The 26,690-nt window shown below is 37.0% G+C and overlaps 1 protein-coding gene across 1 annotated transcript; it reads left to right on the top strand.

Annotated features, from left to right (window-relative positions):
• Positions 1–457: 457 nt before the first annotated feature.
• On the top strand, positions 458–25,517 carry LOC104465517 (sodium-driven chloride bicarbonate exchanger-like; the record flags this gene model as incomplete). The annotated part of the gene is made up of 4 exons (XM_010078597.1): positions 458–604; positions 10,132–10,270; positions 14,186–14,346; positions 25,329–25,517. Coding segments are annotated over 4 exons (636 nt in total), but the record flags the coding sequence as incomplete, so codon positions are not given.
• Positions 25,518–26,690: the final 1,173 nt, after the last annotated feature.

Raw genomic sequence — 26,690 nt, 5'->3', positions numbered from 1 at the left:
TTCCCACAAGAATTCTGTCAAGGTTTGGCTCATAAATAGTAACGAGTTTTGTAAAGTTCTGTACACACAAAGCAAACAGCAAATTTACCAAATGTTCAATGCAAAGAGATCCATGTGTCTCTTCATGTCACTGTTTTGGAAGACATTTTACAGAACACCTGTGTGGCTTTAATGAAAGTTCACACACACAGATGCAAATTTGAAGGAAAAAAAAATCTTGCGCTGCATCATAAGGACTTCAATACTGAGATTTTGTCCTGTGTCAAGTGTTGATATATCTGTGATGCTATATTGTCATTGTTGTAATCAATAAATGTTATGACTATTAACATTAGTGTAATCAATATTATACAATTACACAATTATAATTATTATTATACCGTTAACTATTACAGTTATTAATATTGTCATTATGTTGCCATAGCCCTTTTAACAGGTAACTTTTTTTTACCTATAGGGCATCGAACATTGTTCATTGGAGTTCATGTGCCACTGGGTGGAAGAAAAAGTCACCGGCGCCATAGGCACCGTGGACATAAACACAGAAAGAGAGACAGAGAGCGAGATTCAGGATTAGAAGATGGGAGAGAGTCTCCTCCTTTTGGTAAGACAAATTTTATTTTTGCGTAGAATAATAAACATCAGTATGATTATGCATGCTCTGTTCTGTTATGGCTTGGACACAATTAGCAGAGGAGTTTTGGAGAACTCACCAGAGCCTCTCCAGTCTCTGCAGGAGAGCCAAGATGAAGGGCAGTAGCCAGTGGCAGTCAATACATGAGAAATCTCAGTATTTCTACTACTGTCGGAGATTGTCCATGAGTGTTCTCATAAAGGTAGACTGCCACCACCACTGAGAGGTGGTAAGTGCTTTATGGCACCAGCTGCCCTCGGTGAAGGCACTGGAGTATTTTCCCCTAAAATGTAACATAGAGGAGTTGTGGTTCTTTACAATTAGTTTTGTAATAATGTTGATGTTACTGAAGCTGCAGTGTTTTATCAGATATGAACTGCAATTCAGATTGTGTTTGCCTTGTTCCTTACATGACGCTGTAATGTGCCATTGTGAGATGAGTCTGCTAACTGAGGACTTGAGAGCAAACAGGAAAAAATACCTTTCAATGAACCAACCTGATACCAAACTCCTAAAATTCTCAAAATTTTAAATTAAAAAACATTACAGAGAACAGAAAAAGGTAGTAATGAATAAATTAGGTAAGCTTTATCTCAAAACACATGGAAATATTGTTTGCTGTTCAAAAATAAAAGGTGCATGTGCTGAAACGTCCAAGGATGTAGTAAGTGTTGAAAGTATAATGGAAGCATGTATAGAAAACAATTTGTTAATGTGCAACAGAAGAATGTTTTTAAATCATTAGGGAGATGTGCCAATGTAATTTCAGGTTACAGAATAGTAATTATAAGACTTTATTTTAATCCAAAGTTTGTATTATGTGTGTAGAAAGCTTTGGAGCAAGTAGATTGAAGTGCTGATGGTTAAGTATGTTGTAAAGAGCTTGAAATACTAAAATCTTTCACAATGGATAATACTGAGAGAACAAAATATAGCCAAGATTTTTCAAACTTAATAGATAGGAGTAATGTTTTGAAGACTGAATAGCGAAGAAAAAATTGGCTGTGGTGGTTCTGTCTGGAATGTATTTCAAATGTACGAAGACCCAATACTATACTGAAACTGGTTTCTTGGAAAACAACAAAGTTCATAAATTATTAAAATGTTTTTCAAAAAGAATATGCATACATACATATAATGTTAGATTAAAAAGAAATAATTGAAAGTTACATTAGCCAACAAGTGAGATATCTTAAACTATGAAGCAATGTCTTCTGTTGATTCATCTGGTTTTATTTAAGTGCCAGTATGTGACGTGTTTTGGCTGAGAACTTAGGTCTGTTCTTTCAACTTCTAGAGACCTAGGCTTGTGTCCTTCTTAGTGTCAGAAGTAAAAAAAAAAAAAAAAAAAATTAACTGACTTAATCTGTCCTTAATAGCCTTTGACAGGTGTGCTTACAATAAAATGCACTATTCAACACAGTTCTGTGTTAAGTGAAAATCAACCTATGTTCAAGAGAGCTCCATGAGTGGAATAGCAGTAATACAAGAGAGAGAGTTTGCCAGTGCATTTGTAAGTTGGTGTTCACAGCACTTGCCTAGAGGCATATGTTTGAAGTAAGTGCAGAACTGCACTTTTGTAGGTCATATTTTCACTTGTAAATGTATTATAACTACCAATAGTGTGTAGGTCATGTCACATAAATTATTACTTTTTATAAAGCCCAGGACAGGCAAGATATAGGCCAGAAACATGCAAGTCTTCTCTGGATCGAGAATGCTGAAGATACTTTTCAAAATGCTTGGGTGATAACGGACAAAGGACCCAAAGACAGAACTACCAAACATTCAGAAAAATTTGGAAATATCAAACTTTTCCACCCTAAAATAATATCTAAGTAGTAAAACTTGAGGATTTTCCCCCTTGGCTATCTGACTCCTGGAAGTTTGGCCAGAGAACCAGACTTTGGCTGAGCTTTGATATCTGTGCATCCAGGCAGAAATGTGGCATCCCATAGACAACGATGAAAAGGATTTGCCTTATGAAGGCAAATCTGGAAATTAGACAGTGATGGAGGCGTTAAGCTCAATCAGAGCAGGCAGACAAAATCATACAGGGATTAATCATAGTCTGTATCCATATCCTTGCTTTTACTGTGAATTTTCCTTACAGGATTTTCAGACAGGTTGTGCTGCCTAGGGAGAGGCATTGCCTTTAGAGAGAACATAAGCATGGTTTTTCTATGCTGTGTTTACACAGAGGGAGCAGCAGATACTTCCCACACTAAATCTGAGTCCACTAAACCTCAGTAATGCTTCTTAGTCCTCATTCCCCATGACCACAAGGTTATTATAAGTACCCAGAGGGTGAAGGAAGCTGCAAGGAAGACATATGCACTCCCTACTCTTGATGCATACCTGTGCTACCTAAGAGGGCAGATCCAGAACAGTCCCTTAATTTATGAATCATTCTGATTTAGTTGAACACGCAGAAATGCTTGCCTCCCTCTCACCAGATACCGCTTCTAACGCATTTCTGCTGAATAGTAGGAGGCTGTATTCTTGGGAACTGGGGGGGGGAGGAGGGGAAATAAAAAACATTTCAGTGAGCAGGTGCAAAAAGAAAGATAGAGCAAATAAGTGCTGCGAGACCAGCTGATAGGAAACAGTGCTTTGAAGTAAGTCACAAAAATACATTAGGATTTTTATGATACTAGAGAATAAATTAACAGTGTTTTGAAGCAGTGAAGTATGAAGGGATGTACAATAAAAGCCAAAGATGCAAAATCTGAATTACAGAGATGCTGGAACAGGGAAGGCCTGAAATATTCAGACATGAAGTGCTCCAGACTGCTCAGTTTACCAAACATGGGATGAAACATTATTTTTATGTCATAATTTGTAACTTCACCTGTGAATCTTGCTGTGCTGTCACTGCATTCAAAGAGCTGCAAGGTATACGTAGTGCTGTGGGGCTGTACAGGCCCCACTCAGAGGGGACAGGGGCCACCTGGTTCCACCTGGTTCCTACCGAGTGAAAAACAATTTCTTAAACAGCTTGCTTTGTGTCAGCATGGCTAGAAAACACCTGTCTTCAACGTAATGCCCGTGGCTGGAAGCTTCCTGGTTGGGAAAGCTGTACCTGCTACTTTCTGAGAGAAGGTTTCTGCAGAGAATAGATTTTTTAGAAGATTCTGACAGCAGCTCATAAGCTTTTTATTCTTTGGTCTTCTACTGTCACTTTTCAAAAATAAACACAGGTGTTCCCAGTGCGCAGATTCAGAGCTTTTTAGACAAATAATATGTAGCGTATGTAGTTAGTGGAATAAAAAGGAGCAGAGTCCTGTCATTTGGGGGCACAGATCAGTTACTCAAGTTTTGTTTTTGTTTTCCCCACACCTGATTCTCACTCTCTGTCTGTTACCTCTTGATGAGATGAGGTTGTACAAGATGTTTCCATTTAGCCCTAATGGTGTGCCTTTGAATTGCATATTTGCAGATTACATGGCTTGCTCATGGAGCGGCTTTTTTGGGTAGCAAAAGTTGTAAGCTAAGTGATTTCAAGATCTAGATTTCCACCATCTTGCCTCATATTTTTTTGGAAGAAATCCAGTGAAACTATCTGCTCTCATTAAAAATGCAGTAATGCTTTAAGCTCCTCTCTTCCACAGCTTTACTTGTGGGGCAAGTATTGTGGCTGCTCTGTGAATTAAATTAAGGAATTGATGCAAATTAAAACTAGTTTGGCAAAGAAGCTGTTTCTAACCTAGAGCAGCTCCTTGGTGCTGGTTGCTGGGAGGGTGCCAGCCCCAGGGGGCTGCAGCACTGTGGGTCATGGTGGCATTGAAAGTCCAGTGCAGATTTCCCTTTGGCTGGTAGGGTTGCGCTTGCTTGGTATGCACGTGGATTTTAGGGCCAATTTTCAGTGTTTTTTTGATGTCTGTTTTTTGCCTGTAACCAGTGAAAAAACTCTCTTGCACTTATGAGTTAAAGATATTTATGTTTCTGTTTTAAAATGGGGTGGAACAGGAAGACTTTTGCTCTAAGCAGGGTGTCTTTAAGGACAGGTTTTGTGAGGGTGAATTGAATACAGCTGTGAGGACTGGGGTTTGATTTCAGCCTCCTGTGGGGTCTTCTAGGACTAGACACTGCTGGGATTGTGCAAGGTTTGGTTTGTTCTTTTAAGAAATCTGGCTTTAATAATCTCTCTTAAAGAGGCTTGAATTTGTAATTCATGATATTGGATGTCGCAAGTGAGGCTGAGCGGCTGTGGAGGTGAGCCTAGCAGAGGACGGTACACACGGCTCGGGACAGACTCTCTGAAGGTAATGCAAGCGAAAAAAAAGAATTGCAACGGGGGACTTCTCTTGGTTATGAGAGGGGCTTGAAGAAAGTATAACAAAAGGACTCAACTGACTGTATTAGGGAGCTAACATTGAAGGGGTATTAATGGGACAAATTTAATTATTTGAAAGAGTACGGCTGTTAAGAGAGTTCTCTTACCCTTAACTGTAGGCTTTGTCTGCTGAAGGATGAACTTGGAAATTTGAATCTCTGGGCAGCTGTGGAACAGATTGCAGCAAATCAGGATTAAAATAATGTAGCATAAATGCAGTTTTAAGAGTCTATCAAAACGGAGAGAATTGAAGCTTGGGAGTTGTCCATATTGTCAGATCCAAAAGATAAGATTATTTGTCATAGCCCTGAGGTGATGGAAACAATTAATGTGAAGAAAATGCAGAGTGCTTCCTGAAAACAAGATTATAAGTATAGCGATAAAGTGCCAGAGGAGAGAGCAAGTGAATACTTTCTCCCAGCCTAACCATGGTTTCTAAGGTCTGTGAAGACATTTTCAGAAGGCTACTGTATGGCTCTTCACTATTTTATGTTGACTTCAGTAATGTTAATTTTGTTCAAATTTTTACCATGTTTTCTGATTTAAAAAAAAAAAAAAAGTAATTTATGATCCCTACCTTTACTGATTGCTGAACTGAAGGGCAAAGTCCAATCTGCACAGGAAGGAGGTGGGGGGAGAGACCCCATCCAACATTTCCTTCGTGAGCGCAAGCAGGACGACAGTGAATGTGTGTGAAATGATCCTTTATTTTCTGTGATCCTATGAATTTTTCACACCAGTTCCCCTTCATTTGAAAGGAGTTGTTACGGACGTCAACTGTGTTACACCAGTTCACTCCCTGTCTGCAGGCTGTGTAGTAAGCAGCCAAAAAACCCGAGTTTGTATATTTAGTATTACTTTAATGTGAATGTACGAGAGCATGAGACATGGATTAAATCTGGTTTATGATGTTTACTATCTTACATGAACTTCTGTAATGTAAATTTTATTTTAATGTTTAGTATGTGATCTAATGTAGAAAAAGTAATTTTTCACACATACATCTACTGACCCCAATAAGAAGTATTAACCTACTAGTACTACCCTTAAATGCAGGTTCTCAACAGACTTAGAAATACAGAAACTTGTTCTGACAAGTGAGCTAATAGAGTGTTACCAGAAATACATTTTTGCACCCTTTCTAGAGTTTATCAAGAGCAGAGGACAAAATTTGGATACATTTTATATATACCTAAGGCTCTGTTTCTGCTTCTGGCATGGCTTGGGCAGATTGTGCGCCGTTCTGCCTGATGGCAGGGCAATTTGTCTCAGGAGAGATCCTGGCACGCACTGGGGAAGAGAGGCATGTCACTCTGAATGGTGCAGTGGAGCAGGTTGTTTGCTGGGCTGTATTTATGTGGAGGGACTGAGAATGATCCTGCTTTCTTACCCCAGCCCGAGTCGTGATTTCACCTTGTTCCCTTAGGGAAGAGGGACATTCCTGACCCAGAACTGTGGTTGCACTTAGGGATGTTTTAAATGGGGGAAATGCCAGTTACAGTTCTTTCCTAAATGTGTTTTGCAAGGCAGGATGGTGATGTAGGCCACTGTCCCCCGTGCCTGCACTCAGTGCTGTTTCAAGGAGCAGCTCTTTGTGTTGCCCTCTTGGAATCAGGTTATTAGCAGTTCTGACTTTCAGTTCTGCTGTTTGGCATGTCTATGCTGGCATCTTGCTTTTGTTTAGAGATGTTAATGACTTTACAAAGAGCCATAGTAGTGAGTAGTATGGCAGGTCACTTCCTTTCTGCAGCACTGAATCCCTGTGTGAATTTGTGCTTTCGAAACCTGGTCTTAATTTTTATACTTTTAACAGTACAGTGGAACTTTGAATTTGAAACCTTGAATACTCAGGTTTTCCATGCATGCTGTGAATTTGAGGTATCAGAGGTAGTTTGGATGTCTGTGTGAATGCTGCACGGATGATGTGACCACAAGCCCAGAAAAACCCGGGTATAACACCGACCCTGGCAGGAGAATCCCATGGGCTGGTGGAACCACAGCAAACAGAAACCTGCTTCAACTTCTGGCTGAGATGGCTCATTAGCCAAGAACAGGTGGTTGTTGATGGTACTCTTGCTCCTGTCATGTACCAGACTTTCTGCCCAGTTCGGCTGGTCCTGGAGGATTTCCTGAACTGGTGTTGAGCCATTTACTTGGGAGAATCATTAGCTGCCTATTGTGGAATTTTAAATTCATGTTGCTTCTAATATCTCTGTGCTCTGATATTAAACAACTGCAGTGATAGAAATACTGATGTAACAAATTAGTCCCATTCATTTAATTTTTTTAGCTTAAGCTAGATTACTTTCATTATTTTTTAGAAATAGCAATAATAATATGAAGGATTTTTTTTTTTTTTTTACACTGGCTGTACTACTTGAAGTAGGGATAGACACAGATAATATTCAAACCAATTTCTCTTTTCCTAGACTTCAAGAAACATTGAATGTCCTAGTTTGCAAATATTACACTTCTACACTGAGAATTAAATTATCAGTCTGACAGTCAGCAATTTAAGTATTCTTTCATACTGTTTTTGAGTCACATATTACTCATTTTCCATATAACACATTAATGACATATTTGGTATTTATTACTCCTGTGAACAAAAGCCAAATCCATCTGGCATTGCTCATGTGAGTAATCCTGTTATCTCAGTTTTATAAGTAGAACCAACAGATCTGAATTTTTAAATTTTGTTGTGTTCCTATAGTTTAATTCTCTTATGGCTTTGTCCTTGAAATAAAATTATTGTACTATAAAGCAAACAATAACTTTTTTTTTTTTTTTTCCAGCTTGGTGTCTGAAAGTTAAGCTGTGGCTTGCAGGTTTCAGACAATAATACAAATTGCAGCAGCAAATAAAGATAGCCAGAATCTAGCAGCTAGTATTAGTGGTGTGTTGTCAGGGAAGAAGAGAATTGAGTGCATATTTTGTAGTTTACATAGATTCTTCACTGTTGTTAGTCAAGTAGCTGTACGTTACACAGAAGACCCAGTAAGAGCAAATCACAGTAGTGGGGTGTTTCCTTGTTACTGCTCACCTGACTTCAAGAGATTTCTGATCCTCTGCTTTTCTTCCTGTGCTGAAAGCGTGCATTTGCATGAGTATCATAACTGTCATAAAACTTCATCTTGGCTATACAACACTACTCATTTATTACTTAACAGTAGCTGTTGCTGTAAATCAGTTCTAGCACTGATTTTTATCAAGAGTACAGGATGTTCCTGGCAATGATTATTCTCAGATTCTTACTGCAGCCCAGCTCTCTACCAAATAGCTTGTTTTCCGTGTTCTGTCATTAGTCATATGCACTTGTCCTTTGCAAGTTCATATTTAGCTGAGTTCTGTCCTTCTGGAAAATAATCTTAACAAATTGCACACTTCTTAACCAGAATGTATTTTCTAGCTCAGGTTAAGCCTTGATGTTTGTATTTGTTTTGTCCTCTAGAAGATACCAACATGTGGATATGAGGAACATAAAGAATTTTTAAAAAATAGGTAGAGAGAAGCTGGAAGGGAGTCTAGAATAGAGGTTGAAATGGTCTTAAAGAAAATAAAGGACTGAACAGTGAGAGAGAAGAGTAATAAAAGAAAAGGTAAAGTAGAGGAGGTGGTTGTTGTTCTTTAATGATTCACCGAAAGTATTTCTGTCCCCTTAGCTGTCCCCCTGCATTTCTCTTCTCTCGTGCTTAGTAGTACCTGAGTCCATCTCTTTCTCCCTCCTCTCCCATATTTCTTCCTGGGTTTCTTTTGCTTTTCATTTGTGAAGGAGTATATAGGCTTGACCGTACTATGTCTTTACGCTTTGTTTTAGCACATAGACCTCAGATGAAAACTGTTGCGCATTGTTTGTGTTCTATTGGAATAGCAAGTTTACTACTACTACCAACAAAGGTATCTTTACTGCTGAATCTAATCTTCTGTATCAGTGGCCCATTTAGTTATTTTTCATCGGTGCTGTATTTGCTCTTCAGCTAGTATTCAATGAGTGCTCTCATCTCAGTTTTTCCAAAATTCAGAGAGCTTGAGGATCCTGTGCAGTGATGCTTTTCACTGCTAGATTGAAAATTGTGTAGCTTGTCTTACATGGTTGTAGAACAGAACTTAATTTAGACATTTCGAGGAATCACTGAACTGTTGTGCTGAATAACCAGTTTTTCAGTTGACTGGCAGCCTTGCCCCTCTCAGCCCTCACAAAGGACTTGTGGTTCCTCTCAGAAATCTAAAATACATTATCAGAAAAAATAACTATATATTTTTAGAGAGACTGGGTTTCATCCAGAGCTTGTTCATTTGAGATTTGATGAGCAAATTGGTTTTGTTTTTTGTGGTTTTTTTGTTCTGTTTTGTTTTAGGACTTAGAACACTTGAACTGTCAATGCTGAATATACACGTACATTAAGGTGTTCTGTGAGTTCTGGAAATTTTCTGAGTGATATGAAGAAAACCTAGTATGTCTCCAAAATATATTTAGTGGTCTGCATTGAATGGTTATGGAAGAAAGTAACTGGTAATAGGAATGTAAAGGGAAGACAGAGACAGGATGCGGGGAAGTTGGGACAGATAAACCATGTGTTCATCTGGAACAGCCTAACTATGTAGAAACAGTTTACGAAGGGGCAGGGAATGGTAGGTGTAGACAGTGATGTATTCTTTTTGACGTTCCCGGTTGTATATTGACATTAGAGAGGTTTCTTTTGTTTTCTTTCTCCTGCTAGGTAAAACAGAGAATGCATATTTAGTACACCAGTTTTGTGAGCTGACCTAGATTTGTAGACTTAACAATGTGGCAAAGTAGTTTTTGTAACACTGGAGTAAAAGACTCTTATCAGCTCTGTGAGGCTATCTGTGCTGCCTTTTTTCTGTGAGATACCATTCCAGTTTCCAATAGTCACTACTTCTGTACATCGCATTCTGTCTTTAGGTGAGTTTAATTAGCAGACTAGACAACTACAGCAAATAAAGAGGTCTCGATCTGAAGGTGTTTGTGTGTAAATGTTCTTACAACATAACTATAATCATGTTTTCTGTGTGTCAGTAATTGTTATGGATGAAAGAGTCTGGATAATCTCATGAAATGTGAGGTATTTGCTTGCTCAGGACAAAAGTAATAGTATTCTAGACTTGATTTTTTTTTTTAATTTTTTTTTTAACCAAGATACCCCATCACAAAGGGTGCAGTTTATTCTTGGAACAGAAGATGATGACGAGGAACACATTCCTCATGATCTTTTTACTGAACTTGATGAAATTTGTTGGCGTGAAGGAGAGGATGCAGAGTGGAGGGAAACAGCAAGGTGAGTGTTTTAATGAGTTTTTAAAAATTATCTATAGCTATTGGTTGCTGGTGTATTGAGGAATGATTTCAAAGCTGTTGCAAGCTCAGGAACAGATATTGGATATAAAGCTTAAATAAAACCATAATTTTAATCCTTAGATTGCTAGTGTTACAACAGCATTTGTCATTTCCCAGAGCCAACTCTTTTCATCTGGATTTATGAAATATAGGTCAGAATGAATATCAAGGGAAACAATGGAAGTAAACATCATAAATATGAATTAAAAATGACTGGGTTTATTCATATTTTAGCTCATCATTTTAAGAAACTGTCAAACTTCATATTCTGTTTGAATCTTCAAGAAACTAATAAAATGACCATTATAAAAAGATTAAAGCAAGGAATGAGATTACTTTTGGAACAATAAAACTTTTACATATTCTAACTATCAATAAACAGTTGATTTTGAGAGTTTGAGTATTCAGTGTTGGATTATTTTGTTTCTGCAAAATTAGTGTGAAAAGACTGTTCAGATTGCATTTTTGATGAAAAAATTAGTAGTGGAACATAACTCTTTTTTTTTTTTTTTTTTTTTTGCATGTTTGTTTCCTTAAGCACCTAAATGGGAGATGGGTTGCTTAGTTTCATTAAGACTTTACATTTCACAGAAATCCTTGCTTAATTTTTCTTGCTAGAATGTTGATTCTCTTTTCCCCTGCCACTATTTGTTGACAGCCTTCCTCAATCATGCCCAGAAGTCTATGGACCACATCTTTGGTGTCAGTAGGATAAAAACTGTGGAATTTCTGAAAAGATTTTGTGGGAAACTATGTATGTGGGCTGTTTGGCATAATATGGCTGTCAGCTTTCCCTTTAATTTTACTGCAAATTCCTGCTTTCCCAGAGGACCACAGAATTTTCTATGACCTTACCTTCCCTTATGTGTCCATTGGAGGCATAGGTAGATGTTAAATATAGATCTTTACATGTAGAAAATTCTCATATGGGGATTGTGCTGCAAAATGAATGTATTAGTGCTCCTAAATAATCTTCTTAATATTCAGAGAGAGAAAATCTAATCAAGATAATCAGCTGCACTGTTCTCATACTAATTACGAATATATAGGACCTCTTCGAGGAAGAGTATCGGCTTCCATTGTGATTAAAAATAAAAATCACTGTGGCTTATGTTATTTTTAAGCAGGGAAATAGCAGCTTCTTTAGTTCAGCTAAAAAAAAACTCCTTTGCAAATCATCAAAGAATTATGTTTCTGAAAAATTAAAACAATTTTTATTAACATAAATACTTAAGATAGAATTTGAAAGGAATAGGTGAAATTAATTCCTATTTAGGTTGATCTGTCTGTATGCACAGCCTTTCCAATTGTCATTGGAACTAAACTAAAGAATCAAAAATGTTTAACAGAAGCAAGATGATATTATTGAAAAAGGAGAGGAAAAATCATCCAAGAAAACTATGTTTTTGGATCTCAGAATATACAGGAGGAAATGGCAGTGAAATGACCAAATTAACAATGAAGGCAAGAGTCAAAGTGCTGTGTCTGTGCAAATAAGAGGGTGCAATAATTTCCATCATAGAAAGCTGAAAGAACAGGTATTTAATGGGTATGGTAAATCCTGTCTTTTTTGTGAATCTATTAGGTGGGTTGTTTGTATAGCAAACACAGCAGTGCTGTTCAAGAAAGGATGAAAATGGTTGGAACAAACAGAGGCCTGATAGTCAGATTTCAGAGCTATGAAGGCTTAGAACAATATTTGAAGGCAAGAATAATTGTAGACTTGGAGCTAAGTGGAAAATTGGATAAAATGCAATACAATTGTGTATCATGTCAGACTAATTTAATAATGCTATATAATCAGATAATTGATTTTTGTTTTTCTGACAAAGAAAAAACAGTAGATCTCTTTTTTTTTTTTTTGGTAAAGCATTTGATATGATACAGCAGTGTGAATTCATTACTTAAACTCTATTCTTGTGTAAAAATTGTATTAGTGGGTAAGGAACTAATTGAAGGGGTGCAGCAGGTGATGCTGAAAGATTAAACTATTATTGTGGAAGGTAGTGACAACTAACTTCTGAAGAATAAATAGCTTTATTATTGAATGATAAAATTAGGATTATAGTAATGAAACTTGCTAATGATAAGAAATTAGGAGATATTGTTACTCTAGAAATAGGTAGGGATATCAAACACAAAGAACGAGTTGACTGAGTAGAATAATAGAAATGAGATGTGTTTAATATGCAAGATCATACGCTTAGAAACTAACACAATGGATAATTTTCAGTACTGGTGGTTGATTCAGAAATATTGTTTTGATTAAACACATGGTTTGGAGAGGATGCATCCTGAGTTTGTTGTTGTTCCAGCCTTTTATGTGTTTTCCATCTCTCTGGAAAATGCCACTGGAAGTATTTTTAAGTCTTGTTATCTGACTTTGGATATAGTTCCAGGTAGATTAATTTAAACACAAACAATACAGATGAAGACTTGGCCATTGATTGCCTTTAGTGAGAGTGATGGCACTAAGTGGTTCTGTATTAATTCCAGCAAGCTTTTCATGGGCTAAAGAGTTGGGTTTACTCTGATGCAGTAAATCTCTATCTTCGTATTTTCAGTTTGACTGAAAGTGCACACACAGTTCAGCCTTAAAATGTAAAAAAAATATCTTGAGCAAACTGTTTAAAAAAATTTGTGACATTTTGTTCTCGTCTGATCAAGAGTAACATATCAAAGGGAGACATGGATAAGATTTGCCTGAACCTTGGAGTTCTTTAGGTAAATCTCCTCTGTTTCTATTTCATTTGTTTGGAGGACTAAGTCCTTTTCTACACCTTTGTTTGTTTCCCCCCCCCACTTTCTTCTCAGCAGTTAGGAGGCTCCAAGCAGTTTCTATTCTGAAAAAAATATTTCCAGTAAGTTTGTGGAGAAACACACTGAGGCATAACAGTTGCATTTATTTTATACACACAATAGTATAGTTGCAAATTGCACCTATTAGGAAAGCAATTGATGTTCAAATCTGTCCTACTAGCCTCATGTGGCCATGGCAGGAAAGTAGTACCTGATTTGTAGCAAGTTTTACCTGAACTGTTGGGACTTGTATGTGCTAATATCACATGAAAATTTTGGGCAAATATCACTGTGTTTCTGTAACAGAAAAGAATAGGTAGTAAGGAAGAAAACAGAAAGACACTTTGGAACAACAGGAGAGTGTTTAGGCTTGAATTTTAATGAAACAGCACAGTTATGAAAGTAAACCTCTGTCCACAGTTTAGCAAGTAAATTGTCAATAGTGACTAGAAAATGGATGTACTAGGGAAGAATTACAAATATGAAGTGAAAGTGTTATCTCTTCTAGACCAAAACTTCTTCCAAAGAAAGTAGGTCACAGAAAACTTAGGTTTCTCATTTCTGCTTTGTTTCTGACATGCTTATTTACTTTGATTCGTTTTCTAATCAGCGTAGGCAGGCAAAAGCTCATGTGGAAATTTATACAAATTGTAAGATTACATTAATAACATTAACTCTTGAGCGGGTTGTGAGTACATACTCCAACTCTCTGCTGCAGACATAAGAGACTATAAAGTAGACCATGTTCAACTCACCCACTTAATATTGTGCACTGAAATGTAACTGAGTCTACAATGAGGTCTGCACATCGGCTCTCAAAAATTGGTGGAGATTACTCCAGAAGATGTAACGTATGTATGCACACACACATCTTCAAAAATGGTATAATACGGCATGATATGGGAAGAAGCAGGCAAGGGAAGTTTCTCATATTTCCTACAAAGAAAGAATAAAGTGAAATCTGAAGACATGTAACAGTGATCTTTCAGTATCCATGGAAGTAATTTGGTTTTTGTTCTTATGCACAATGGAATTATATAATTGTTTGTTTGTATAGGTGGTTGAAGTTTGAAGAAGATGTAGAGGACGGTGGAGAGAGGTGGAGCAAACCATATGTTGCCACCCTGTCACTTCATAGCTTGTTTGAGCTCAGAAGCTGTATCCTGAATGGCACAGTTCTTTTGGACATGAGAGCTAACTCCATAGAAGAAATTGCAGGTATGTATTGATGTTGCATTTATTAATTATGAATATTAGTCATAAAAATGAAGTGCTTACAAAATTGCTTACAAGAAAGCTATTGCATAATAATCAGTTCAGTTTAGAAACACCTAGGAAATATTTTACTCAATGTATTAGCAAAGAGACTAATATCTGACACAACTGGTAAATATTTTATTTGTATTTTTTGTGTAGACTTTGCTATTTTCAGAACCAACTTTTACGTAAAGGAGAAAATTAAAATGGAGCAGAGAGGACAGTTTGCATATATTTCATTAGAACTGGCATGTTCACTGCTTCTGCTGTGCCACCTCACATTGTGAATGATGTGTTTGCGAACTTCCCCAAACTGGCTCTACTGCTGTGCTAATTGCAGACAATCTAGTTTAAAAAAAATTATAGACAAGTATTCATCATAATTATGCAACATGAAAACAGACCAGTTTAAAAAACGTCTGTGAGTTGAGAATGAAATAAAGAACAATATTAGGTGTAAGGTTTTAAAAAAAAATTTAAGATACAGTAACTTCTTTAACTAAAGTCAAGTGCAATCTTTCCATTATGGTGTGTTTGGCAGTTGTAGTTCTAGAGCTTTTGAAAACAGCAGGAGCAGAAAGCAAGAGACAACATAATGGATGAGTCTGGTCTCCCAAAAGTATAAGTGAGACTGAGACTGAATGCTATTCCTGGTGTTTCCCATAAAGGCTGTAACTAGTTACTGCAGGAAACTTTGTTTTTTGGTAGGACACGGAATAAAGCAGGTTGTTAAGGGCTATATGGTACAGACCTGTAATGCATGGCCTCAAGGAGTCTTAAAACTACAAAGGCTGCATGGCTGTGCTAGAATCATGCAGTGCAGTCTGGTACGTTTATTTCCCTTCCCAAATACAGTAGCTAATTTGAGTTAGATCATTTATAAATAAATTTGTTAGTAGACAAGAACTAAAGATAAATTAAGTTTCTCTACTCTATCAAGACAGGGATAATGCATGCATTATAATAAAAATATATTTACATTAGACTTTAAAACTCCTCATTAAAATGATAACACCCTGTCCTTGCTCCTGTTATTTAAAAATCTCTGTCCCTTCCAGCAGAGAAGACACAGAGCAAAGAGCTGTACTATTTTATAATCTGGGCTCTCTAATTTTCTGTTTATTTACCGCTGGTAAGGGCTGATGTCATGCTTATGATGGTTATTGGACTGGTATCCTTGCATATCTTACATCTACTTAAAACTTTTACCTTTCTTCTACCATTTTGTATTTCACAGATTTTCTGAAAGTGGTGCTGTATCTGTAAATCATACATTTGATGTTTTATACAAATTATACAAATATTGCAGTTTTGTACAAATACTGTCTTAGATTTATGGTATTCTCCATATTCCAAACAAGATGCAGCAGATGTAAATTTGGGAAAAGAGCACATGCACTGCGAAATGGTGCATGAGTGGTTGTTGGGGCCTTTTTGTTGCCTGTCACGGGCACAAAGTAGCATGTTAACAGAAAATGTAAAGTACGCAAATAAAAACAGAAAACTTGTTTAGGTAAAGGCACAAAAGGCAGAGCAATAAAATCTTCTGGCACTCAAGATTATCAAGAAAAGTGCTTTATGGTGATATGTAAGTCCATGTAAGGGCCAGATAAACTTTTTTTTTAGTTATTTATATTATCAGGTAAGGGAGATATTGTTTAGTGGGCTGTATTTAACAGTGGAATTAAAATTGGCTCAGATATTCATAGTTGCATTTTGCATTTACCTTTCCCAAATTGTTTATGTCAAACTGATGCAAGATATTATTAATCCAAATCTGCAGAAACTTGTGTGGGTTTCTGCTCTGTGCCAAGATCTGATTCTCCCATGAATCATGGTCTGAATCAGAGATTCAAAATTTGTCTTGATTATAATAAAAGATAAATATGAAGAATAAAAAGCTGATTTGAAAAAAACAAAGGTGTTTATCAGTATGCTGCTTTATTATTTATTTTTTAAAATAATCAAGAAGTACTTAGATCAGCTGCTTGATAGTTTTTTTTTTTAATTGCTTTTTTGCTTAAATAGTACACTAGGATTTTCAAGCTTGAGCTTTACATTTTTAATCCAGAAATCACTCAACTTCTTCTGTAGTCAGCTAAGAGATCCCTTTTAGACTTGTTTTTATTTAAGTAGGTAAAGAAGTAAGGATTAACACAGTAAAAATAACTTCAGCGAACTTCTTTTCTTTCTGTTTTTGGAAGGTATTGTATAATGAGATGACAGTGAATTCGTGTTTGTAGTAATTTTGTTTGTTTGTGTAGTTAATGTGTCCAAGGATTTGCGCATTCACAGTACTAATTTTGTTTTGAAACTCATCACAGATGGAAGTTGTCCTTCAGTAGAGAATTTGATGAGTTTCTGTAATGCTATTTTGAATCAGTCCTGCTTCCAGGATGTCTTGATTTGTTGATTAGGAAAACTTGTTTCTTCTGAGAAGAGGCTGTAGAATGACTTTCATGAGTTGGCATGTACCATGTTCACTTTAAGAGTGCCTGTTGTGGCAGATGTGGGTGCATTTCGTTTGTTGTTTTATTTGTTTGAACTGGTGGGCATCTCTTTCTGATAAGGTGAGGTGACAGATGATAAGGTTTGCATGGGTCTTGCTTTGTCTTTGAGAGAGGATTTGTTTTTTTCCCCTCTGTAGATTCAACAATCAATGAGGTAACTTTTTTTTTTTTTTTTTTTTTTTTTTTTTTTCCCAGCAGCTTTGCAGCAGGTTCTTCTGGCAAGTGAAGAATTCTGTAAAATACACACATTTTGTGTCAGGTTTCCTTGAAGAGTTTTTTTTTTCCCCCTAGAAATAAAGTTGCTATTCATTTGCTTTCTGCTATTATTATTTGTGTTGTAATAATGCTGTTTTCCTCTCCCTCAATTAAGTTCCTTTGTAATTTGGTACCCCAAGAGTACATACATAGGTCTTGCTCTCCAGTGCTTACAAAATGTTACTAAGAGTGTGGCACACGTGCGGTGCTGGGAGGATTGAGGACTAATAGTAGCGGTGATAAGCACACCACCAAGATATGTGTGCTGGGTATCTTAGAAATTTAATAATTCCAAATAATATGACAGGCTGCTCTTTTTTCATATAAGCGACTGCTGGACCTGAAGATTGGACAGAACTTGTATCTCAGGAAATTCTTTCTTGTCTGTTCTACTCAGTTGCTATTCACTGTCAGTAGTTAATTCTACTTATCGTGTGCTGTACGATGCAAACATTGTTTTCGCTCTGGAGTTGGTTTCCAGTTATATCTGACAGTCCTGACACTTTAGAATTTAAAGAAATGGTTGCTCTTACCTGTTGGCTTCAATTTTTTTCAACATTTAACTCTCTTACTTTGCTTGCTGGCCATTCATTCTCCTGCAAGGCTAGTTCAGTGATCCTGATGGTCACTTTTGGTTGTTCTTGTCAATCCTACTGTGTATACCACATGTAGGAGAATTTGCAAAAATAGTTTATACCCTGTGGTCTGAAGTGGTACTCCTAAATTAACTTTGGTTTTTGTACTTCTGATTCATAGTTTATTACTATGGGTTTTTTTTTTTTAATGCAATCTGTTGATAATTTTACTGCGTTACTATAGTGCATCATATCTTTTAAGAACAAATAAACTAATTGGGCACACGTACTTCCTTTTTACTTGCCTTAGCACCTTGTTAGGGAGAAATTTGTCTTGTGTGCTTGTTGGTAATGTCTTGCTATCTGAGCTATATTTAAATATCAAATTATATTTCTATATATGCAATGCCAGTCTTGTATCCTTGAAAGATGTGTACTTAATCTTCACTGCTAAATTGAGAGAAAGAATTCCTATTTGTTTTAGTTGGGGCTTTTAATCTATAAAAACTTATTCACTAAGGCAGTAAATTCTCAGCACTTAGCATTTGAAAATTTCTTTTATTAAAGTCTATGTTTTAAGACCTTAATAGGCTTGTGGTAAAATCTACAAATTAAAAATGTATTTTATACTGTTTGCATGGCTTTCAGAACATTTTGTATTTCATCCCTGGAAACTCTGATAGTTCTGCGTAAAAATATTTTGGCACCAATGATGTGGTGAGAATTTTTATATCACCCTTTTTTCCAGCATGTCCATTCTTTATTAGATTCTTTTTCATTCTAACTGTCTTATTAAAAAATGATTTGACCTACGAGACCATAAATTTTTTTGGACAGGCATCCAATTTTATTTGTTGGTAAAGAGCTTATTCATACCTATGATGCTGAATTCACAGACAATATCTTAGTATAACAGACTTCTGAGATGAAATTCCAACATTGTCATAATGCAGTGAAACAGCATGTTTATTACTGAAGTTTCTCAAATTGTTCTTAAATTTTGTAAGATGGATTTTACTCTTCCCTTGAACTTTATCCTGTTTAAAAATGCAATTTTTAATTAAACATATTTTGAGTTTTTTATTAGTATTTTTAATATGTGACATTCTTTTTTAATTTGTCTTTGCAGTGGCTCCTGTATCAGTAAGCTAGCACCCCATGCACAAGGAATTCCTTTGGACATTTGATGTAATATTTTCTCAATTGCTTCTGTATATAACATATGCTAAAAGGAAGTCTGAAAAATCTATGTAATCAAAACAATTTATTTTGGAACTTGTCTCTTGAGGAGGTATTTGCCAGAATCTGGATGCACCATTAGAGAGCAGCTTCCCTGTGTTGTTCAAGTTGGCAGATGAAAATGTTCTCTTTTGATATTTTCATTTAGTTCCTTTGAAACCATGTAGATTCTCGGATTACCATCTGTTTTGGTTTTTTTTTTTTTTTTTGTTGTTGTTGTAACCACTGAATGAACCCAAAAGGTTCTTCTACTTAACATATGATGCCATTTTCTGTTGTTTGGTTCAAAAACTGTTCGGTCCAGCCTTTAATGGCAATACTTTCTTTACATCATGAATCACAGATCTTGCATTTTCTTGTAGTTGTGCAGAGCATGCTGTGAACAAATGTCAAACCTTGTCAAATACAAACTGTGGCCTCAGTGTTGCACAGTGGTGCTTTGGCAACTTACACGTTTGAAATATTAGATTGTCCCATTTATTTTTAATAGATTAAATGTAATAATGGTTTATTTTTTAAAATTAAATTTAAAATATTCCCATGCTTTCCAGTCCAGAGATCTGTTTTTCTTCCCAAGCAGTCTTTTGTATGTTCCTCACGGCTGAATTTTCAATCTGTGTAACAGCTTAATCTTGTGATTGAGGTCACTGGACTCTGTGCTCAGCAACTCAGGGCATTACATCCCAAGTGTGCAATTTCATTGATTTCGGTAATATCATGTTAAGCTTTCACTCTGAACAAGTCTTCTTTTGCCTTTGTTTGCTTTAAGCTATATTACTCCATAATAATGATATATTTAAACTGGCTTCAGTTTAGATTTTATTTCACTGGAGCCTTTTGTTTCAGTTTCGGCACTCGTGTTATGTTTCTGACAGTGGTTTTATGGTAAATTTAACTTTTATTACAAGCACTGTTACAAAGCCTGGGATTGCCTGTGAGCAGTCTGCTTCCCTGTTTGACCCTACACCTGTCTTTTGTTTAGTTTTCACCTTCTCAATTGCCCAGGTTTTTGCATTTGTTTGCTTTATTTACAGCTTAACAAGTGCTGATTACCTCTACAGAGAAAACTTTATCAGGTGTGTTCCTTTGTCTGTGGGTAAATTGTAGATCTGGTACCATCTTCTAAGCAGCATGGCATTTCTTCTTTTATTTTGTGTTTTCCCATGTTAACCACAAATCGGGGAATTTTTTAGATTGCGCAAGTCAATCTCAGCTTTCATTTTGTGTGTAGAGACAGAACCGATGTCACTCATGGCTCTTGTTCTGTTTATGTTTTGTTTTATGAGGTCTCCATTCTTATGGTAGCATCCGCTGTGGCAGGTTAGCATAGCTCTGACCCAACGGTGCTTGCTCTCTGAGCTGCAAGTTGGGAATTTTAGCCTTGTCTCTAGTATTTACAGTTTTGTAAAATGCTTGCTCTTGTTCTTCAGTAAAATTTCATGCTGTTACTTCTAAAAGCAGACATTTTTCACCCTCCGTCTTTCCTTTCCAAGTAATTCAGTTGAGAAGTTGAACAAGGTAATTTCAGGTAGGCTGGAAATAGAATCTGTCTCAGTGAACTGGAACCCTCTGCCTCCTAGGATGAGTGGGCTAAATCTGCTGGCTTAGATAGCTTGTTTATCACCAAACACTGTAAATGGGTCTTGGTTCAGAAGTGCAGCCCGAGAACCCTAATTGTTAGTTTTCTGTTGCTCCTACCGCCTAGCTCACTATGGAAGTCTATATTCGCTTTCCTATTAATGATAGGTTAAGACAAAGGACTGCATTTCAACTAAATGTCTTTCATAAAGCACTGCTTTAGGCTTGCTTGTGTTTTCTTCTCCCCTTCTTTAAGGGAAAGAAAACAACCACAAACCAAACAAACCTTGGCTTTTAAATTAGGTTTTGTAGTCAGCTGCCACTGCAATCATGACGCACACAAAAGCCCATGTGTTCTATATTTTGTCATTAATCTCTCATATTGTCTTGCAGTTGTACAGTTATAAAATTTGGAAGATTGAGAGGTGTAAATACCAGCAACTTTTTTTGGTATATACTGAGTTCAGTTTCTTCTGCTGTAAACTATCAGTGCCAACCTATATCAGGAGAATATGAGCCCAGCAATTCAAAACTTATATTTCATCTGGTATGCAGATGAAAAGGAAAAAAGAAAAAAAGAGCTCTGGATCTTGTTTCTTAACTCAGCACTGCAAAAGTTAGGCCCAGCTTAGCCTGTTCACCTGCTAGTAATTTCTTTTTTTAACTTTACAGTTATTTTGGTGCAAATGCAGTATACCCTCTGTAAATTTATTCTGTGTTTCACCTGGGAGTTTTCTGTAGTGTTGTACATGAGGTAATGGGCAGACTGTGAACCTAGAGCAATGGGGAACGAGCTGTGGCCACACTTGAGTGTCTTCTTATTGCTCATTTGCTTGGACCTGGGATGGCTCTGCGTGGATCTAGCAGCATGTCTCAGTACAAAGCTGCAGTGTGTAATAGATGTCTCCAGGCTGAGTGGAAGCAGCCAGCCTGCTTTTGAATCCTTGCAGACCCTGGAGGTGGGACAGTTACAGTTTGATGTGCTGGGCAGCACATGAACCGCACTGCATTTGAACGGATTTGAAATGTCCGCACTCTTGGTGCTCTAATTTACAGCCTGGGTAAATTGTTCACAGGTGATGAGGAGTTACATTTCAGTTACTACAATAGCTTGTTTAAGTACTCATATTGCTCACATTTTCTCAGAAAATTGATTTTATGTAAATGATGTAAATGATTTTATGTAAATCAGTCTGAATGGAGAAAACATTATTGAAATTATATGAACCCCCAAGCTTCTTTGAATCTTTTTAAAAGACCGGGGCAGGAAGAATGTCTGTCTTTTAACAACTTGAAAAAATGATTTTATGGTTCCAATATGAATTAAGATTCCTTACCAAGGAAACATCCTATTTCAGTGTTCCTGAGGTCAGCAGAAATGGTATGGTATGAGCAATTAATAGAATGGGTAACACTGTGCTGGTGGATATTGCACACATTGCATCTTGCTGAAAGCTCCATATGGTTGTCAAGAATCCTTGAAAAATCTAATGGTAAGCTGTGTCTCTGGCTAGAAGGGGACTCTGCAGAATTTAAAAGAGGAAGATTCTCTAAAACAAATGAACAAACAGAAAATCCCCAAACCTTTGTCGCTGAGCATAGAAACCCTGGGGAGTCTCTGTTGTTAGGAATGTAGCTGAGATATAGTGCTGTGAAGTTTCAGATCTCTGTTTTGTTACATGGAGTTTGGAGAAAAGGCCATGCACTGTAGATACAAAAGTGAAAAACAGGGCTTTGAAAAGCAGGTGCAGCTTCAGCTGGTGGGAGCATGTAGGATCTTCTCACAGGACTAAGGAAACAGAGTCTGGTTTGAAAATGAGATATTTAAAATGCTTCTGTTTGCCATTTACTCTTGGGCTTTAACCATGTTGCTCTTGTTTTGAAGCTTATCTTTGCAATCAAGAGTGTTAATGTCTGACATTGCAGATGCTTGGGCTTTTAAAAAAATATATTGAAAAACTTAGTGGAATCTTGTAAGGGTAGATGCTGATAGAGACAGTCTTTCTTACTGCTTTTAAAATCTGTTCAGGTCTTGAAAAAATGGTCAAAATACAGCAGTCTGACAGTAATTTGGCTGCATTTGAACTCCTGCAGCTGCTACTGTGAGTGCATCTGTATAAAAGGAAAACTGGAGGGGAGTTTCAAGGCAAGAAAACATGGCTTCACTCTTTCTAAATCTGAATGCATCTTCCCTTTTTACATGTGGCAGAGGTGCCACAGTAAAGGAGAAGTTATTTTAAAAAAAACCCAACAAACTCAAGGTAAGCCACTTTCTCCTCAGTTTGGCAGGAAAAACAAATTGTAAGTCACCACACCGGCACTGACTCCATGGCTTGTACATAGTCAAGCAGAGCATCTAGGCAATAAAGAGGATAGGTGTGATTTTCTTTTTCCTGGCATTTGCTCTCCTCCAGTGGATTGTCTTAAAAGTTGACATCATGCTCAGCAGTTAGTACACTTTAATAGGTAGTATGGAAAATACTGTAATTCCTGGAATTCAGTTCCACTCATCTGTAAGCAAGGTGATGATCAAAAGCCTAAATTTGCCTGTTCTGAATGAGTCTCTTTTTTGAGCTCTTCCTTTTGATTTCTGTCTTAGACCAACTCAAAGAAGGTAATCTTTTTGCATCTTCTACAATTTGCCTTTTGGTCAGCAGAATTAAAAAGGAGGGGGGAGAGGATCTTTTCAATTGTGCTTTAGCACAGATGCCCTAAGTTATGGATTTTTTTTATTTTTTTTTTTTTTTCCTCTGAGGATCCAGTGTCATGTTACAGAAAGTACTGGTCTGTTTTGGGAACTGTGGCACACAAATTCATATACTAAGGCTATCTAAAGGGAAGATAGTCTTATCCTCAGGGCAGAGGCCGTTCCTCAAAAAGCAGTAGAGTTGCACAGGCAAATGAATGTATTTTTTGGAGCTGGAGCTTTCTTTTCATTTTCACTTGCGTTGCAAATTCTTGGTTCCTTCTGAAAAAATTCTACTGAAAACTTTCTCTTGAACTTGTGTTGCCTTCTCTTTTGCCTTTCTGTTGCTCATCTTGCTGTTATGCCTCTCTCTCTTCCATAAGACTCTAGAGTAATAGTGAAACTGTGTTTGTCTAGACTGGGCGTGCAAAGGTAACTGACCTGGTGGTGTTTGAGTTAACCTTGGAGTTGAACGTTCCCTTCGCAGTCAAGCGGAGCACCCGTGAAACTGTGTTTGTCTAGACTGGGCGTGCAAAGGTAACTGACCTGGTGGTGTTTGAGTTAACCTTGAACGTTCCCTTCGCAGTCAAGTGGAGCACCCTGAAGGCAGGTTTTATTAGTTCAGGCACACCACCAGGCAGTATTACTCTTTGGGTCTTTGGTCAACACCATTGTTAATACTGCGCCAAATATAATTGCTGGAGAGGGACAAAGGGAATTTCAGAAACCTTTGCATCACTCTTCATTGTGAGATGTGGATACATCTTTCATGTTTGCATCTGCTGGCAGCTGTATTTATCTGTGGACCTAGCCTTGTCTTTTTGTGTATTTCATCATAGAGATGTACATTTGTTTGTAGCTTCTTTATAGTAAGTGAAACATGCAGGTAATTTGTTGTTGAGCTCTTAAAGCAGCTATGTATATGATACATTGGCTTGTTACGTGGATATTGAGAACTTAAGCTGTTGTGGTTTTTAAATGTATATACAGTGCACAGTTGACTTTTAGCAATTAAACTATGTTTAACCAGCATGATTATTTAATACCATTTATTATCTCACTTCTTTTATCTTGCTCTTGGCAATTATCAAAGACCTGACAAATTATGTCTCTATTGATGATGCATCTGCTTTTTATGTTTTCTGCTCTGCTTGCTTTTCTGATCAGTTTACTGGGAGATATGAATCTGACTCCAGCACAGAACCATGAGCTGTTTGAATTTTCAGTACAAGGAGTTTTTGACTCAGCTTATTATATCACTATTTTTGTGCAGTACAGTTTCTTCTGATGGATATACAAGGACAGTGCGTACTTAAACACTATTTTACTTGCTTTGATACAGAATTTTTTCCCTCTATTTTTCTGTTAGGTGTAATTATTGTTGCTAGTGAGATTTCCCGAAATAATAATAAAGAAATCCCACAAAATTATCAACAATTCTTTCACATTTGAAATACAAAATATGCATATTAACAAATAGTTTTGAATATGAATATGTAAGAGTATTTTCTGCCAGTGGACTGCAAAAATGGTTGTAATTTCTTAACGGGGAGATCGGTTTACACCTCCATGTAATGATTGTCTTGCAGGAACGTATACATAGAGCAACAGAATGAGATCCTTATAAGTATTTGCAAATAATACAGCATATTTTCCTGTATTGTCTTATCTGATTTTTTTTAATATTGTACAGAAAGTATTGTAATTATAGTTGTAAGAAATAAAGAACTCTGATCTCCTGTGGTAAGTATAAAGGGAAAAAAAAAATTTCCCACAGCATGCCAGTCCTTTGTAGAAAATGGTGTAGGAGTTGTTTGGGGAAAAAAAAAAAAGACACCTTATGCACATCATAATCCTGTGTTTAAATGCATTATGTATGGGAGTACTTAGGGACTGACTTCAGAGTTACATAGGTTTTTGATTTTTTTTTTTTTCTTTCCTGAGAGTGAAACACTTAACTTACTATTTAATTCTGTTGTGTTTAAGGAACGAATACCTTTCATTTTTATCCTGTAGAGTACTAATTCTTATTATTGCAATTAAAAAAATAAGATTTTTTCCTCTTTCACTCTTTTATTATGTTTATGTATATATTTGCAGATATGATTCTGGACCAGCAGGTGGGTTCTGGGCAGCTCAGTGAAGATGTTCGTCACAGAGTGCATGAGGCGTTACTGAAACAGCATCACCATCAGAACCAGAAGAAGCTGAGCAACAGGATCCCAATTGTGAGATCCTTTGCCGATATTGGAAAGAAGCAGTCTGAGCCCCATTCCATGGATAAAAATGGTAATGCGTTACTTTATTTTGCTTTTTGAGCTTTCAGTAACGTCTGACTGTTCAGTGTCACATGTGCTTTGTATCCACAGCTTGAACTCAACGTGATTCTGCTCTGAAAAGGTGCCATGTAAAAGTGGTACCTTTTACAAGAGAGTGGTTCCTCTTATGCATTCAGTGACAGACCTGTTTAAATTTGAAACTCAGGTATCCTGCACAGTTCAGGGCTGTGCAGAGATATCCAAGGGAACTAGCTGAGGTGTTAGAAGCAGGCTAGCTGTGTTAGTATGCCATTCTGTCTTGGGTAGTTGGCATGGCACATTATCCCCGGTGCAGCTCAGCTCAAGTGCATTTATGGTGCTTCAGGCACTCTGTGCAATCCTTCAGACTGAGCTTGAGCATCATCGCACTGTGTTGCTCTGAACTGTGGCCATGCTCCATTACTGCCAGAAATGTGATTTGACTATTTTTGACTTCTGCTGACTATCCAGGGCCTATTTAGTTAAAATGTAATGGATTGTTAGAATAGTTTCTAAGTCTATGACTGGATGCATTAGCTAGTGTTCACTGATGTTTCAGATTTCGTAGTTGAGTTTGAGGAGTTGGACAAAGAGAAAAACATTTTCAGGATGAGACTGTTGGAGAGATGCTCTGCAAGAACTCTACTTTGTTCTTTCAGAAAATCACTTTTTGGAGAATCATGTTCATGAAAAGGAGATGGCATGTTTGCAGAGGAGTTCTGCAGTAAAATATTGTCTTAACATTTTTCTTTTTTGCTTTTGCAGAAGCCTTTAAGAGCTCTACTGTTGTTAGAGGTTAATTGTAGTGAAAGAAAATTTCTGATTGCCTCTTCCTTATTTACATTAACAGAAGCCTGTGTTCTGAAACTTGCAGAAGAATTTTGCAAATATTTACAAATAATTCACTAGAATTATACATGGCAGAATTACTGAGCCTCTGTATGCAGTATTATCACAGTACCCACAACATTTTTGTCTGAACACCACTGGACTATAGTGACTCTTATTCCAGAAATCACCTTAGCTTTAGTGAAATCTCAGTCCCTTCTGCTGTCTCTCTGGTTCAGGGCCCTACTGAGCTCCTCTGTTGCCCTGGGAAGTGGGGAGTGAAGGAACAGTCCCTCCACAAGGAAGGTGGAGGGTGCAAGAAGCAGCTATGTACTGT

The sequence above is a fragment of the Pterocles gutturalis genome, unplaced genomic scaffold (assembly GCF_000699245.1).
Source record: "Pterocles gutturalis isolate BGI_N339 unplaced genomic scaffold, ASM69924v1 scaffold8778, whole genome shotgun sequence".
NCBI lineage: Eukaryota > Metazoa > Chordata > Aves > Pterocliformes > Pteroclidae > Pterocles > Pterocles gutturalis.
The sequence above is the reverse complement of the archived record's forward strand: the minus strand, read 5'-3'. Positions and strand labels throughout refer to the sequence as shown.